The sequence below is a fragment of the Alternaria hordeiaustralica genome, assembly GCF_023758085.1.
Source record: "Alternaria hordeiaustralica strain BMP 2776 chromosome Unknown scaffold_13, whole genome shotgun sequence".
Lineage (NCBI taxonomy): Eukaryota > Fungi > Ascomycota > Dothideomycetes > Pleosporales > Pleosporaceae > Alternaria > Alternaria hordeiaustralica.
Window position 1 is genome coordinate 416,527 of NW_026056785.1, and position 16,382 is coordinate 432,908.

The following is a 16,382-nucleotide window of genomic DNA, read 5'->3' on the forward strand; positions in this document are numbered from 1 at the left end:
GCATCGTGAGCTTGCATCCTAACTGCGACGGAGCTGGGCACATAGTCATCTCGTATTCGATTAGTTGAATTTATGTACCATGGCGCGCCCTGACAACGCATGTCGCTTGCCGTCCAATATCTACCTTTAAGGCTCCCGGTTGTATGCATTTTATCCCCGCGCAGATGTACAGATGACACGGACCGTCGCGCTCACCGAGCGACATGCAGATTGTTGAAGGTCCTCATTCGCAGTGAATCTGTGTGAGTGGTGTCTTCCCTGCCGCATACCAACACTACCAAGATTGAGTGCTGCAGCAATCATGGTAAAGCAGCTCGAACTAAGCGATGGCTTGGTGGAAGACGTGCACGGTGGGGCACCTCGTGGTTCATTCTTTGTAGTTTCCGTCCGGCAATATCCCGAATAGTCAGGTGCTCGCCACGGCATGCAGCCAGCCCGGAGTCTGGATGCCATGTGCCTCAACAATTTTCTTAGGGAATTTTTTGATTGGTCGATACCCCTCTTTTACGGTCAGCGGTGTACCTTTCCCACCACACTTTGCTACGAGCGCACTATGAGTTGGTATACGTGGAAGTGCACGAAGCTGCAGTTTCGCCGCTTTAGTGAGTTGCCTTGTGCTGGTTTGATGGAAGTATGTATGCGATACAAGGATTGGAGTTCACCCTCGTCGAACGGGGTATGAACGGCGAAGGTGACTGCGCGACGGGCCGTGCCCAGCAGCGTTCGAGTATCTGGCGGTGAAAGTTCGTAATGTATGGGGTTCTAACTTTCGGAAGCATGAGAACAGCATCAGCTAATGCGCTCCTCCAACAGATCCTTTACGCCTTGTTCTCCCAACTCCGGAAACAGACGCAGAACAACCAGCTCAACGATCTGAAAGACGAGGTGCTTGTTGAGATAAGCGTCATCGAGACAGTCTAGTGTGTTTGCGATCTGTCGAACCTGCTCATCGCGCTCGTAGCTCGCAAAGAAAGCGGCTGCTACTTTCGGTGGTACTAAGTCAAGTAGTCTGGCGGCACAGCAGCGCTTGATCTCCTTGATTTCCTCATACGTTGGAATCTGACGTGGGGGCCCGAGCGCGTTGTTAGGGAAGAGTGTTGCACGAAGAGTCCGAAGCGCCACGGGAAGGAAAGCGGGGTTCAAGATCTGCGTGTGGAAAGTATGAGCGAGGAATCTGCAATCGCGACTGGTTAGCAGATGAGACTTGGATATGGCTAGATTGACTGGTGCGAGATAGGCAGGACGGGTGCGGTAGGAGTTGGACGGATGAAGGAGTCCGCGGGGCGTTCAGCTGGTGACCGCGAATGATGATGTCTGCGGTAGCAGGCCCGGAGCGTCGGACGAGAATCGAGTCGAATTGTTGACGCGGCCCATAAAGTGAGGCGCGCCCATAGCAAGCGAGATTGATGGTCATGCCACTATGCAACTTAAAGCAGGATGTCGTCGTGATGGATTGAAAAAGCCATTCCCAATCTTTCGGGAACAGCATCATTCGCCGACTGTTTCAATGCGCTGCTCAAACAAACTAAGACCATATTGGAGTCCGAGGAGTACGTGCAGGATCCTCAACAGGATGACGGTAGCGATGAAGACCGAAGAATGAGGCGTAATCAGCTGTTGGCGGGATTCATGGTAGGGCCAGAGTTTGTGGCCAATGTCGTGCTCGAACTCTGTACGGCCAGTCCCGAGAGGGACGACGGCCGGACGGTGTGAGCAGATCAACCGGCGCGTAAGCGGCCCTTCCACAAGAGCTAGCATCGCGATGACGGCTCAGGGAACAAAAGCCCTTCGCACGACCCGCAGTATTCTGTGGTCGCTGATGAGAGGCGCAGCACCAGGATTGGTCCGACCTTGATGCAGGCATCGTGTGGTCGCTCATGGTGTTGACAATGGCGACGGCCTAGAGTGTGCCAAGCCTCCTTGTCCGAAACGTGTCGAGTTGCCGCCCGGAACGGGTGCCGAGGCTTGCATAAAGCGGTGCGCCACGACAGGGTTGTTTTGGTGTGTGAGCCTGCGGGCCGTCGCATTCGCTGAAGCGAAGTCAAGTGACTTGAATCGTATGCGGAGCTATCTCATCCTGCGTCGCACGGTGCCACAGGGATTGACCAGCTAGCCAACCAGGGGATGCGAGTGAAGAAAGAGATATTATCGTAACTTACCTGTCCAATACACCATTGGTTTCACCCACCCTACCTGGGCCGAGCAGTGCTCCACGATGAAGCATGGAGATGAAGCCCAACAGCCAAGGCATGCGGACATCTAACTCGGCAAGTTGCGCTACACAGCTCCACAGGCTCATGCTTACTACAGGCCGTTTGGCCTCCAACGGGCGCCTGGAAGCCATCTTTTCCGCTTCCAGTGCTTGCGATTGATTGGCTGCTTCTGCAGATGACTGCTCGGTTGTGGCAGATCTCAACGGAAGGGAAGATAATGTCGTAAGACTCAAGACCACCGCGCGCACCGCAGTAAACGCCAAAAAAGCGTATTGGATGATCGCCCATAGTACACCCGAGATGTATAAGGCCGATGTCTTGTGACGACGCTGGCCGGCGTCCAGTGGCCCTTTTGGACTAATTTCTGACCCTTGATGCGTGGACAGCAGCCCGTAACGCTCAAGACGGGTTAACGACTGCTCCGCATCGGCATCGTCCGATTGGGAATCCTTCTCTTTCGCAGCATCGGTCTGTAAAACCTCAGCTATCCTTGTGATGCCCTCCCATAGCACCCATCCTTCACAGGCTTTTCCGCTAATGCCGTTTCCAAGGATCATCTCTGCGAATATTTCGCCTACCAGGGCGCGTAGACACTCATTTTTTAAGTCTTCTGTCGGTAGCAACAGGGCTAGCACGCCATGTATGAGTAGTTGGCGCCACGCCGACTCGCTCTCCCGCTGTTCAAGGACTGTCGCCGGAACATCATCGGTAGGCACAGGTGATAGTGCAGGGTGCGGGTGGAGCGTATGATATATCAGACGAGGATCTGATACTAGTGAAATTGACGAGGCGGCTTGAGTCTTCGCTATTCGGAATGCTGACAGGGAAGAATTAGACAAACTTCATGCGACAGTCCAAATTGAAATAACCTACAGGTCAGGTGGGCTTGGAGTAGCTCAGGTATCTCATCTAGCAATAGTGATTCGAGATCGACTTTCCTGAGGCGCTGCTCCAGACCTCGCGTACAATGAGCGATAATCTGGATCACTTCGTTGACAAATACTTGATCGGGAGTGATCTTCGAGTACCACGTCTGTACAAACTCCTTGATGATAACAGAGATGATGCCGTATAGTTGAAGATCGACCTCGTTTGAGCTCGTCAAGGGTGGCAATACGTCTTCAATAGGACGAGGTGTACTGCGTCCTTTCTCGCCATTGCCAAGTAGCACATTGTGGGAGCAGAGAGTGCGCCGAATGAATGCTGCCGTGGATTTATCCGAGGTAGTGTCTAATTGAGGCTTCTGTGTGTCTGCTGAGCGTGCTGCAGCCGCCACACGGGAGTGGTTTTGCACGTTGGTCCCCGTGGCTCCCGGGGTCGACGATGCTGAGGCCTGGTAGCTTGGTGGCTGCGCAAGAGGGACGTCTGGATCCCGGTTCGTACTCTCTGTCATTGCAACGTGATGTTCATCGTTGCCAACACCGAATGTAGTTTTCGACACGTGATAGCGCGCTGCGACACGATTCGAGATGAATGTCGTCGTGGAGTTGGTACTGGCGAAGGAGCGATGACGACAGAAAGTCAACCACGGCCGGGATTAGCCGAGCCTTGGCGCGTTCCTCTTTGTGACGCGCGCCGCGTCGGCCATCGCACAGCACCATCTTTCCTAATACCAAACCTCACAGCACCACTTACTCTCGCCAACATCATGGCAGCGTTGAGTCCCGATGGTATGTAGTGCGGTACTTCTTCGGCTCGTTCTAACGTGTGCGATAGCGGCGATAATCGACGTGGAAGGTCAGCTGAAAGACATCGTGCAAAACCTCTATAACCTCATCGTGCAAGCGTACGACCACCATGGAAGCAAGACGCAGGAGGCCATAAGGCGGGAGATGTATGCGATAGCTACACCTTGCGTGTAAGCTTTTGAGGCTAACCGTACCGTAGCCAGTCGCTCGTTCAGAACCTGGTTAAATTGTCGAGGACAGCGCCGTCCGTGAACATCAACATTCCTCCAGAGGTCATGTCCTACGTTGAGAACTCCAGGAACCCGGATATCTTCACGCGCGAATTTGTTGAGACCGTGCAGCGAATGAACCAGATGTTGTACGGTCGCGTCGACGCATACCGAGCGCTTCAAGAACAACTCGCCCTGCACGTCTCGAGCGCTATTCCAGAACTCAGAGAAGACGTGACCTCTGTTGTCGAGTCTACAGGCGGCAAGATGCGCGTCTAGGCTCATTACCTTCACCAGACCCAGGTGAATACCTTAAGCGGATTCAAAGTAGCTCCGCAATCACAATATGGATGCTGGAACAGCACGGACACATGCGACGACCAAACTCAGATCACGGTATATACCAACGAGTACCACATAGCCAATGCATTACGGGCGGTGATAGTTACGACATGGTTAGCATACGGATCAACACTCCGACAGGTGGGGAAGTGCATGAATGAATGCGACCTCGTCCAGATGCTTGGTCAGTCGACTCCGACAATACTCGGAGTAGCATTGGATGCTTCAGACATGGAGAAGATCCCCACAAAACACGAATGAAGATGTCGTTGTAGATGCTGTGCTCTTTTGGGAAGAGATATTGGCAGGGATTGCATTATCCAACACGTTACAACGAGCTTACTTCTCAGAAGGAACAACAACACTCTCAATCTACTAGATTTGATTGCAACTATCTCCATGCGTCCGTCACATCCGGCTGAGCCACATTGCATCCCTTGCTTCTGCTACCGATTCAGCATGGCGCGATGCTTCCTCTAGACGGCTGTTACACACGGCATTTCATTGATGTGCCGGGTTTAAACTATGTTTCATTACATTGCATGCGTCTCTAGCATTCTGCGTCATGTCTCTTCCCATTATATTGTGCGATGAAGGATCTCGTACGACGTAAACCTTCGGCATCCTTGCATAACAGCACACAATCTCGCAGTGCCCAAAACGATGCTAGTTCTCGCTGATCCCGGGCACTCTTTGTGAAGATCTCGGCGCTATTGAATGTCGGGCACTTCATCGCTCACATTCAGCGTTCCTTCAGATCCACTTCGGTTCTTTGTCATACTTACAAACCGTGTCTTCATATCAGACTTATGTTAATATGTGAAGCAAGTCTCTATCATATACCAACGTATGGATGCTAAATTTAGTATAATTGCAGCGGTGCGACAATGGGTGTCGGAACTCTCGGTCCGATGAAGATGTCATGCGTTGTGTTGACAGTCTACACGACTCGCTCGGCCGAGTCTCGCGTATAGCCTGACCATAGCAGTTCTTTCCGGGAAGCTATAGCGATACAATAACATGTGAAGGCAGTCGCTCACATTATCCGCTCTGCTCACGTACCGACCTTGGTTGGACGCAGTTCTAGTGAAATCGAGGATTTGATACTAACAGCAACATTAATCGGCCACCATTATCTAGTTACAACGTAACACTGGTCGGATCACGCCGACTTTAAACCCCCTCTTGGTGACGTTTGTATGTCATTTCGCATTCTCACCTTTCCCTGGTCAACTTACTGCACCCCAGTCTGGACACGATGTGAAGCAACGCACCACTATCACTGAACCAGGAAGAGGCTGCCGTTGTGTTTAGAGGAAGAGCTCTTGCAAACGCTTGCACGGGGTCTCCAGCCCGTATGGTACTACATCGGCTTCGCATGCTTGTCTCTGTACCTTACAAGATCTCATAAATGTCTTCAGCAAACCTTTTGACTCTTGCTACTTCCGTACACATCCGTGTGGTATGGTCATTCACTGTCTGATTTTGGCTTACGGCACGCAAGCTCTACCATTCACTACTTAGCAAACGAATCGCCTGTGACATCATACACATACAAACACTGTGACTCTCTTATACACGGTTGCCCCTGCTCTCTCAATCGATCGAGTCCTTTATCGTCCCTGTTGTTTTACACTACGCACTCACTAGCAGTCCAAGATTCTTCAACCCGCTTAGCCCGCAAACACTCCATACACTAGCGAACGGACAAACAAACTGATCACGCCATAGTTTAGTCAACCGGATTCCAGAAAGAGTTGAAGGCCAACATGACGTCGTTTTTCTCCAGGCCAGTTGCTCCTACATGGAGTTCCAGATGCCAGAATGCAGCGCCGCTCTTGTCATCACCAGCTCCAGCGGCCGCATCAAGTGTTGCGCATGAGCTTTGCGACTCTCCAAATGCATTCGATCGTCCAGAAATCCAACGGCTCATATCATGGGAGATCGTCCCCTGTCTACATCGCCTACCGCCTTCCCCTGTTCCCAGCCGTTCGCCAAGCCCTGATCCGTCTCTGCCAGAACGTCAGCCCTCAGAGCCCAATATCGACGCAGAGTCTCCAGAGACGAGGCCAGAGCTCTCATCATCTGACTCCTGTCCCCAGATGAGCACTTCCTGGATATCCTTCGAAGAGATAACACACACTGAAGCCACCTACCCTCCTGAATATACAATACCCTTTGAGTTTGATACAGAAGCTTTCCCTCCTCATGCACATCTCTTTCCCTCCTCACCAAACGGCACATGGCGTAATGAGTCCGTCCACGCGTTGACGCATCCTACGGCTGTTGATTACGCGGCGCTGTATGCGAAACTATGTACACTGGCCGAGGAAGCAACGGACGAGTTCGCTGCAAGAGTAAACCGAGCATTCGAAGGTAAGGACGTACCGGCAATGCACGACAAGGTCATGCAGATCTTTCCTTCGGTCTCAATGCCGGATATGAGAGATATCGAAAAGGCTATAGATACTGGGTGTGACTGGGGAGAGGAACTGTTTGAGCAGAGAGGACGGAGGAGGACTAGAAGGTGGCGGTAAGTGAAGCATATGCAGAAGTTCGATGGAGAAAGGAATAAGTGGTTCATGACCACATTGTTCAAATCATCAGATCTTGGTAGCCGGAGGAATAGTGAAGCTAAATATTATATTACATTAAGTTACCTTCAATGCCTGAACGGCCTTTCAAGAGAAACGAACATTAGTCTGACGAATCAGCGTCGCAGCCGCCATGAACCCCCTCGCTAAATCAACAGTTTTGTCTATACCGTAGCCGTACCAAGGTCTGCCTAGTCCTCTCGATGAAGACTACCTGCCCGTTGACGCATGGCAGAGTGTGGGTGCGCAGCCTCTTCCTCGTCTCGGGGACCGCCAGCACCACCCTCCATAGGACCTCCAGCCTGCATGCCACTCGGTGTTCCGCCAAAGCTGACCAACACAGACGGGTTGTCTGCCGTCAGGGCGTCCAACACGTCCAACTCGTGTGCTGTGAACCATTTCGGCATCAAGAATGTGCGTAGCGGGATAAGGGCGATAATGAGGACCGGAAAGCCGATAGCGGCGATGGTTTGCGAAATAGCGACTGTGCATGCGACACCAAGAATCTGAAGACCGATGAAAAGCCGAATCTTGTTGCGTGAGACGCGGTTGAGCGGGTTATCGCGCTGGATGAAGCGTTTCTCTGACACGAGGTAGAGCGCCTTGCTGACAATGCCGTTGGATTCTATGGAGCCCCACTATGAAGAGATTAGCATATCGTATCGAGCTTGAAGATGGGTTAACACGTACACCGACGACGAAGAACACGCCAGCAAAGACTGCTGCGGGCATGGTGTGTAGTACGATAAGTAAGGGACCGGTCATAGTACCCCAGATGGCCATACCCATCAAGAAATGACTGACACGCTGCTCGACAACAGCAGTAGCCTTGACAAATGGCTTACGGATCTCACCACCGTCTTCCGTTTTGGTGATCTCCAGCCTAGTTTCGTAAACGGTCAAAGAGTCTGTGTGTACGGGTGCTTGCGGAACCAGGCCGTTGGGAAGTGGGAGGCCGATGACGCCACCAACAAAGCATGTGCAGCCGAGAAGGAAAAAGTCCCAGTGAAAACCAGCGGGCTTTTTGAGGGGATACTGGCGTGCCTGTGCTGTGAGGGATGACACGTTCTATGGTCAAGGGTTAGCGTTCGCCGATGCTAGAAAACGTGTTATGACTTACGTGGTCGTAGTAGAACAACAGCATCATCAAGAAGCCAAATGGCAAAGCCACGAATACCCACTTGACGTCAAGATTCCAGAAGTCAATTATCCAGTTTCTATCTTGCGTCGGTGCAAAGGCCTTGCCTATAGGCACTCGGTATAGCCCAGTCTCCTCCAGACGTCCAGGAATATGCGAGAAACCGACCCAAAATAGGGTAGGGAAGACGAAGGAGTAGTCGGCGATGATGCTACGAATGCCTGGGGTAAACACCGTACTGCTACCAAGCTTCTCGAGGCCATAGACGGAGCCGAAGTAACATATCGCAATGACGATGGAGAGGTAGCCACCGTCAAAACCGGATTCTTGGAACAGATATACTAGCTCTTCAACACCCTTGACTGGATGCAGGTCAATATCGTATCTTGATATGGCCAGTGACTAGATACATACCACAGTAGATAATTCCAACATACATGCCGAACGTCTCACTCGAGAAGTCGGTGACATAGGCCATGTAGTCGCTGAAGTTTCCGAAGGCTACGATCCAGTGAAAGATGGCAGCCCAAATTCCAACCCACGCGGTAAATGCTGGATAAATGGAAGGGTCATATTGGGTAACAATGTCGTAGATGGTGTAGTTGAAGAGCGCGATCAGACCAGTGACTCCTACGATGGTGAGGGGTTGGCACGCGAGCAAACTAAACACCATGGCTGCTAAAGCAGACGAAAAGAGGGCTTCGTTGATGCCAAAGAACCCGCCCGTTCGACGGTACATGTCGAGTGTGAACGCAATGGCAGGCAATACGCTACATTGGTCAGTATAAGACTTGAACGTCTATCGAGATAGACTTACTTTACGAAGTACATGCGAACTGTACTGGCGAAAGCCCTATACGTGAGCGCATCGGTTATGTCGCTCCAGTAATAAGGTAGTCTCCTCTTGACATCGTGATACATGCCGCGACCAGGTTGGAGAATGCGCCATCTCCGCCATCCTCTCGCGCCTTGGAAGGTGTAGGATTCGTGTGTTGCGGTCCTCTCTAGTATCTCCTTGCTGTTCGAATTTGTCGCGTCTGGCGAATCCATGATGACAGATATGCAAGTTGAATGGACTACAAACGGGCAATGGATGCGAAGCCGCAGAAACTAAAGCTGAAGGAAACCGATCGACGCAATAGATGTGTGCATAGTTTGATCCGGACCCTGAGCATCTAGTCTATATACGCGGGATCAAGTCCAATTACAGAAGCCGGCGCACTACGGCCCCAATGTCATAGCTAAGCTTGGCATCTGTGGAGATCGAGGGTTTGCCATCGATGGGCGGACTGCTTGTGCGCGGAAGGAGACATGATGATGATGCTTACCTAGGTAGCATGAAGACATTAGACAAAGGCGGATGCTTGTCTTGAACGACAGCCTATGCGCTTCCGACAGGATTTCGTTGTGGTTGTTCGCGATAAGCATGTTCATTGTTGAGACATGTTTGGTTGTTTGGTGACGTCTGCCGGAGTAGAGGCCTCGCGCACGTGGTTAGCGTGGCCGTTAGTTCCCGTGCCATGCTGAGGAAGGTCGCCATTAGCCCTGTGTTGCATGGGAGCTAAACCACTCGAGAACCCAACAGACACCATCAGCCCTGTCGCCTGCGGCTTTTTTCTGTCTGCTCGAGCAGCAAGTTCGATGGTCTGGGTCAACGTGCACGTTACAACCCAAACTCTGCAACCACGACCATCGTCTGCATGGCACCGTGCAGCTGTGACATTACTTCCAATTGGTCCAGACGTCTGTACCACACCAAAATGACGTACACGGCTCGCCGAGCGTATGACTGACGCCAAGCGCCATACCGCACGCGGTCAAGAGCGTTTCCATTCCACCCCGGTATCTTTAACAGCTGCTTGAGCAGAATTTCCATCGGCATCGTCACGTTTCCGCGCGCTCCTATTGCGGCATATAGAAAGAGGTGAACAGAGTCGCGACATTGCGACATTCGATCCGGTTAGACTTCGGACAGTTTGTTCAGCCCATGAACAGTCCACCGACCTTCCATTACCGCACGTCTGTAGCGAGTGTTGTTTCGCATACTGAGGTATTTCTATGGTACGGAGATACCTCCACTGTAAAACTTCTAGTGGGCATCGTGGTAGGTTTTAAATATATCACCCACCTACCCGCGCAATGCTCAAGCTTCTTAGCGTCCGGTGTCAACTCCACAGGCTTAATTAATCGTCCGGAGTCTTATCGATATACCTCCTTAAAATGAACGCTCTCCAGGACGTCGATGGACTTTCAGAATGCATCGGCAAGGCGATCCAGGAACATCTTGCTAGATTCAACATCAACATTGCATGGCCGCAGCTCGACAACCTGGATCATCCCATCCTTCGTGTCGAGGCTTTTCTTGAGGAAGCCGATGCCACCCATGCAGCGAGAGCGCAGTCCGAAAAGATCGCATCGGTGAGTTACGTTCCCACCACACTCCCACTGCCAATGTGCAGTAGCGTATGCTCACGCGTCCACAGAGAACCGTCGATCTGGCGGGCATGAGGACGCCAGCCCCCACAGCAAGCCCAGCCGCAATGGATCTTCAGAACTTTGATGAGACCTCGTCAATGGATGAGTCTCATTCGCGGGACGAGTCGTCCTCGTCGGTACAACAACCCCGCGAGCCCCGCAGGAAAGGCACTGGCGGTCTGAGGGTCTCGCACACTCAGTCGTCGTTTCAAGAAGATCTGAGCGAACACCAACGGCAAATGCAAGTCGATAGCCGCAGCTTCCCAAAGCGGAAGAAGGTACGTGGATTTTCCTAGGCGACATCGTTCTCTCAGGCACTCGCCAGACCCTCAGTGGGGGTACGAGTGGGCTGCTTTTTCTTGCACGAAATACGCGGTGCACATATCCTCACCCATGTTGACCTAGCTAATTATCCCAGGTAGCATCGGAGAAGTTTGTCTTCCAACCCTCTACTCTAGACAAGCTTATCATCGGCATCTGGGAGCAAGTACACAGCACGCTCAACCTCGATCCGAAAGCAATCTTCGAACAATTCCAAGTAACGCCCAATGGATCCTCCATGAGTATGGGCATGGTCGGCCATGCGCACACCGATGAAACACCTTCCGCTATGGCAGTACTCAACAACGCTCCGAATCCGATATCCGAATCCTTCAGTCAGATGAACGTCTTTTGTCGCAAAGTTACACAAGCGAGTCGCGTATGCCGATCCATCGAAATGATCGTACAAGCCCGCTGGGTCGAGCTGTTTGAGGAGCAGGTGCTATACCGGAGCCAATTGAGACCAGAGCTGTCAACAACAAAGCATAGGAAAGCTGTGTTCATGGAAGCGTGTCAGGACTTCGATTGGTCGGAGTAAGTACATACACCTGGGATTGCGCAAGCATCTTAGATCGCATTCGCTGACTGCTGTGCCACTCCAGAAAGGAACTGCGCAACAAAATGGCTATTTGGCGTGGCTACAAAGAAGTGAAGGATTCAGCAGGCTGGGCTGCACTTGTCTTCGCTGGCATGGGCATATACCGGTTCTGCAAGTACCGAGTTGGTTTCGATAAAGATGCCATGCGCCGGCTACGGAATCTGCGAAAACGTCTCGAAGTCGCGGCCGATACCCTACATCCCCATTGGCGCCAGCTCTTGTCTATAGTAGGCGAATCGCAAACGCTGCAATACCCTGGACATCCGCACGACTGGGTAGTTTTCGAAGACGGATCAGATCCTGTGCCACTGCGCCAAACGTATCTGCTCCAAGACCCTTACTTTGCCTTCGAACACATCGACGAGTCGATCATCGATGAATCAGTTTGGGGATGCGAAGACCCACGCTGGACACCACAGTCGAGCGCAGTGACAAGACCAGGCGGAGCCTACATCTGCGCTTTGTGTAACGAGCCGCAATCCGACAAACCGCAAGACAACTCCTGTTTCTGTTTCCCGACCCTGTTTGGCTGTGTAAAGCGAAAGCCACCACCTGTTCAGATCCTGCGGACTTCCGATGGGAGAAACAACGGTCTAGCTGCATTGACCTCCTTCGACCGTGGTACAGCAATCGGCGAGCTGGTTGGCCTGATCACAAACGGTGTTAGACATCTCGATGTGCTGGATAGCTCAACACCCCTGGCCAGCTATCAGATCTGGCAAGGAAGGGCAGGAAACTTCACTCGCTTCATCAACCACAGCTGTAAGCCGAATGCGCAATGCTCTACATTCACTTGGATAGATACCCAGAGGGTGGTTCTGGTCAGCAAGGGGATAGATGCGGGAAGAGAGATTACATTGGACTACGGAGACAAGTATTGGGCTGGGCTAGACAAGAGCTGTCTATGTGGAGAGAGTTGTTGCAGGTATCGGAGAGATGGAAGGATGAGATAACATTATTGGAAGCGACTTGTTATGTTTAACGCACACTTGATAGAATCCAGCGACCTTTTTAGATACTTGACTTGTTCGATCTGGGGCAAACGTCGTCTTGGTGCAATAGTCGCAAATGTTGGGTCCAGACGTGAAAGGCGCGTGTTGCAGTATCGATAAGACTAGCGCGACAGACCCCTGCACAAAATTTCGGAGACACTCGAACCTTAACTATCAGCGTGTCTGCGAAACATCAACAACAACCATGGCGACTTCCGATTACAGCGAGTCCGGCGCATCAGACCAGGAGATACTTGAGGCGCAATCTGGAGCCAGAAAGAGAAGGAGACTGTCACCGACCGAGCCCGAGAGTTCAGCTTCCGAGGCTGAAGCTGAGAAGCCGCTGCCAGTAGCAGCACCAGCACCAGCACCAACGATTTCGCGCATCAAAGCGAAACAGCAAGACAAGTCGACGAATACCGCCAGCTCCACACCAAAAGTGAACCCGAAGCTGGATTTTGCGACGCTCAATGTGGCACCATGGCTTTGCACCTCTTTGGCCAGCATGGGGATCAAGCGCCCAACGGGCATTCAGGCCTCATGTATCCCTGAGATCCTCAAGGGAAAGGACTGTATTGGTGGATCGAGGACCGGTACAGGTAAAACTGTAGCGTTTTCTGTGCCAATAATGCAGAAATGGGCGGAGGACCCCAGCGGCATCTTCGCCGTTATCGTCACGTGAGTACAACCCATTGCTGCCATGTGCGCAGTAGCTGATAGCCATGTAGGCCGACACGCGAGCTCGCAATCCAGATCTACGAACAAGTAAAAGCGATCTCAGCGCCGCAATCTATGAAACCCATTCTCATCACCGGAGGATCAGACCAGCGTTCCCAAGCCATCGCTCTTGCTTCGCGTCCCCACGTCGTAATCGCGACACCAGGCCGTCTAGCAGAGCACATCCGCACCTCAGGCGAAGACACCATCTGCGGCCTCCGCCGCGTCCGCTTCGTCGTCTTCGACGAAGCTGACCGTCTTCTCGCCCCAGGAAAAGGCTCCATGCTCCCCGATCTCGAGACCTGCCTCTCCGCTCTACCCCCCAAAGAAACGAGGCAAACTCTTTTATTCACGGCGACCGTAACGCCAGAGGTTCTAGCGCTGAAATCGCAACCGCGCGCACCTGGTCGTCTCCCCATCTTCGTATCGGAAGTCGATACAGAGGATCTAGCAATTCCGCCCAAGCTACAGCAGAAGTACCTCCAAACGCCCGTCACGCATAAAGAATGCTACCTGCACGTCCTGTTGAACACGCCCGAGAACCTCAAAAAGAGCGTCATCATCTTCTGCAACCGAACCAAAACAGCCACGCTACTAGAATACATGCTGCGTCTCCTCGCCCACCGCGTAACAGCCCTGCACTCGGGCCTCAAGCAAAACGACCGCGTGAGCAACCTCGCTCGCTTCCGCGCGCAAGCCGCTAGAATCCTAGTCGCTACCGACGTCGCAGCCCGCGGTCTGGATATCCCAGAGGTAGCTCTCGTTATCAATTTCGACGTTCCCCGTGACCCGGACGATTACATCCATCGTGTTGGTCGTACGGCGCGTGCGGGCCGTGTGGGAACGAGTATCACGTTGATTGGGCAGAGGGATGTGGAGTTGATTCTGGCGATCGAGGCGAGGGTGGGCAAGAAGATGGAGGAGTTTGAGGAGGAGGGGGTTAGTGTTGAAGGGAGGGTGGTGAGGGATGCGCTTAAGCCTGTGACGGAGAAGAAGAGGGAGGCGCTGTTGAGTATTGAGGAGGGGAGGGATGTATTGGGTAAGCGCAAGGTGGGTATGCAGAGGAAGCGGGCGGAATAGGTGTAGATATCTGATTGTGTGGATGGAAGATGGCATGGATGGGTCAAGCGGTATCATCTAGGGTCATTTCATACTGATGATATTCAAATAATACATATTGTATGCTCCTCGCTAGAACGCTGTAAATCGATACATGAAACAAGGTACGTTACTCATAACACTTGGCTGCTCACGGCGATCCCTTCCTTGGCCTGAATACTGTGTTGAAGTCTCTTTGCGTAACGAACCAAGCGTTGTGAGTCTTCCACTCAGCATCAGGGCGCTCGAGCTCGATCTGCAACCAGTGTTAGTTTCGTCAAATTCTTGGGAGTGTCAGTAGCGAGACTTACCTCAAACCTCCTCAGGAAACTCGGCACCAGCTTGTAGATCTCAAGAAGACTGATGTTCTTCCCGATACACGTCCTAGCTCCAGCACCAAATTGCAACATCGTGCCCTTCATTTCCTTCAGCTTATCCGGACTAGCCTCAATCCAGCGTTCAGGACGGAAGGTGTCGACATCTACACCGAACACCTCCGGCCGGCGGTGGACGATCCAAGCGTTGCATCCGACAATGGTGCCACCAGGAATGAATTCGCCGCAGATCTGCATACCCTGCTTGGGTACAACGCGCTCGAGAATAAGGCCAGGTGCGGGGTGGAGACGGAAAGACTCTTGAATGACAGCGTCGAGGTAGGTGAGCTTTTGGGCTTCAGGCCAAGAGACGGTCTTGTCAGGGCGAGACTCGACAATGCCATCTGCTACGGCGGTATCCAATTCTTGCATAAGCTTCGCATAGACACGCGGGTGCTTGACGAGGAAGTAGAAGACGGCTGACAGCGAGATGGCAGTTGTTTCCGAGCCGGCGAAGACCATGGATGTGCATGTTGACAGGATGCGATTGTCGTCCATGAATTCATGGTCATGGCTCGCTTGCGCAAACTTGGAGAGGAGGTCGATGCCATGAGGGTTGGCTTTCTCGTCGTCGGAGAGGCCGAAGCGCTTGATCTTCTCGACTTGTGTGGCTCGCTCGTTGGATCGGTTCAGGGCGAAGAGGGTGACGGGGTGGACACGCTTGTCCAGGCCGATGCGCTGTGCGAGGAGGCTGATGGGGTTCTTCCAGAGAAGACGGTCGAGAATCGGAATCTGACCGACCTGAAAACGCGTAAGTATGACCCCAGCCATGCCAGGTTCTGCTTGTGACGACTTACCGGTGCGACGTAGTCGAAGAACTTGCCCAAGAAGCCAATGATGTTATCCACGTCCTTGTTTCCTTCGACAAAACCCAGTCGCTTACTCCAAGTCAACTCGCCAATAACGTCAAAGGCGAAGAACTGCAGCCATTGACTGAAGTTGCAGCTCTGGCCAGTCCTCGCGTACATGTCCTCCGTCTTGTCCAGCCAGTATGTGAGTGTCGAGCTAACGAGAGGCTCGTAGTTGACGAGCGAACTCATGGAAAAAGCGTTGTTGACGCATCGGCGGTACTTTGCGTGGAAGTCTTCGTCGGTGGTGGAGAAGAGGGAGAGCAGCGGCGCGCCTTTTGAAACGGCGCCTTGGACGGGGTAGAAGTCAGACTGGAAATGTTAGCTGTCGCTCAAAAGATCGACCGAGACGTGCGTACCTTGGTAACACCCTTATTCAGCCCATAGATAGCCTTGATAGCCTTCGGGTCCGCGAAAGACAAGACGTTCGGTCCCAGCCTGACGATGTCTCCATTCTTGCGATGCAACGCGAGGTTGGTCCATTGATGATTGTGCTTCGACACATCCCACAGCCGCCACCAGTTGGTGTATCCTGCAGCCCAATGTCCAGGGTATTTGTTCAGGCCGTTCCAGTACTTGTTGTTGAGGAGGTATGCGATGGTAGTTGTAGCCAGAACAAGCGGCCAGTACTGCACCAGCAGCGGGACGATCTCGTTGGCCAGCATGTCGCGCGATCAATCTACCCGGTAATAAGGTATTCGATCCGGGGTCCAGATAACGGTAGCACGTGAGTAGGTATATAGCAGAGTAAGCCGCGCGACAGATATAGAACGCT

At 52.5% G+C, this 16,382-nt stretch overlaps 6 protein-coding genes across 6 annotated transcripts; 3 read left to right on the top strand and 3 right to left on the bottom strand.

Moving 5' to 3' along the window:
• Positions 1-789: 789 nt before the first annotated feature.
• J4E84_006708 (uncharacterized protein) lies at positions 790-3,606 on the bottom strand (the record flags this gene model as incomplete). Its single annotated transcript, XM_049389295.1, has 3 exons — positions 790-1,174; positions 2,160-3,030; positions 3,087-3,606. The coding sequence occupies 3 exons, from the start codon at positions 3,604-3,606 to the stop codon at positions 790-792; spliced, it is 1,776 nt and encodes a 591-aa protein (XP_049243004.1).
• Positions 3,607-3,861: 255 nt separating this feature from the next.
• NUT2 (RNA polymerase II mediator complex subunit) lies at positions 3,862-4,389 on the top strand (the record flags this gene model as incomplete). The annotated part of the gene is made up of 3 exons (XM_049389296.1): positions 3,862-3,883; positions 3,930-4,047; positions 4,101-4,389. The coding sequence occupies 3 exons, from the start codon at positions 3,862-3,864 to the stop codon at positions 4,387-4,389; spliced, it is 429 nt and encodes a 142-aa protein (XP_049243005.1).
• Positions 4,390-7,237: 2,848 nt separating this feature from the next.
• Positions 7,238-9,234, bottom strand: J4E84_006710 (uncharacterized protein; the record flags this gene model as incomplete). The annotated part of the gene is made up of 5 exons (XM_049389297.1): positions 7,238-7,684; positions 7,737-8,114; positions 8,167-8,546; positions 8,599-8,954; positions 9,002-9,234. The coding sequence occupies 5 exons, from the start codon at positions 9,232-9,234 to the stop codon at positions 7,238-7,240; spliced, it is 1,794 nt and encodes a 597-aa protein (XP_049243006.1).
• Positions 9,235-10,404: 1,170 nt separating this feature from the next.
• J4E84_006711 (uncharacterized protein) lies at positions 10,405-12,526 on the top strand (the record flags this gene model as incomplete). Its single annotated transcript, XM_049389298.1, has 5 exons — positions 10,405-10,602; positions 10,668-10,937; positions 11,078-11,514; positions 11,583-12,340; positions 12,504-12,526. 5 exons carry the CDS (start codon positions 10,405-10,407, stop codon positions 12,524-12,526), a joined length of 1,686 nt encoding a protein of 561 aa, XP_049243007.1.
• Positions 12,527-12,775: 249 nt separating this feature from the next.
• Positions 12,776-14,367, top strand: DBP8 (putative RNA helicase; the record flags this gene model as incomplete). The annotated part of the gene is made up of 2 exons (XM_049389299.1): positions 12,776-13,248; positions 13,299-14,367. The coding sequence occupies 2 exons, from the start codon at positions 12,776-12,778 to the stop codon at positions 14,365-14,367; spliced, it is 1,542 nt and encodes a 513-aa protein (XP_049243008.1).
• Positions 14,368-14,536: 169 nt separating this feature from the next.
• Positions 14,537-16,272, bottom strand: J4E84_006713 (uncharacterized protein; the record flags this gene model as incomplete). The annotated part of the gene is made up of 4 exons (XM_049389300.1): positions 14,537-14,641; positions 14,697-15,500; positions 15,557-15,919; positions 15,967-16,272. 4 exons carry the CDS (start codon positions 16,270-16,272, stop codon positions 14,537-14,539), a joined length of 1,578 nt encoding a protein of 525 aa, XP_049243009.1.
• Between the last annotated feature and the right edge of the window lie 110 nt (positions 16,273-16,382).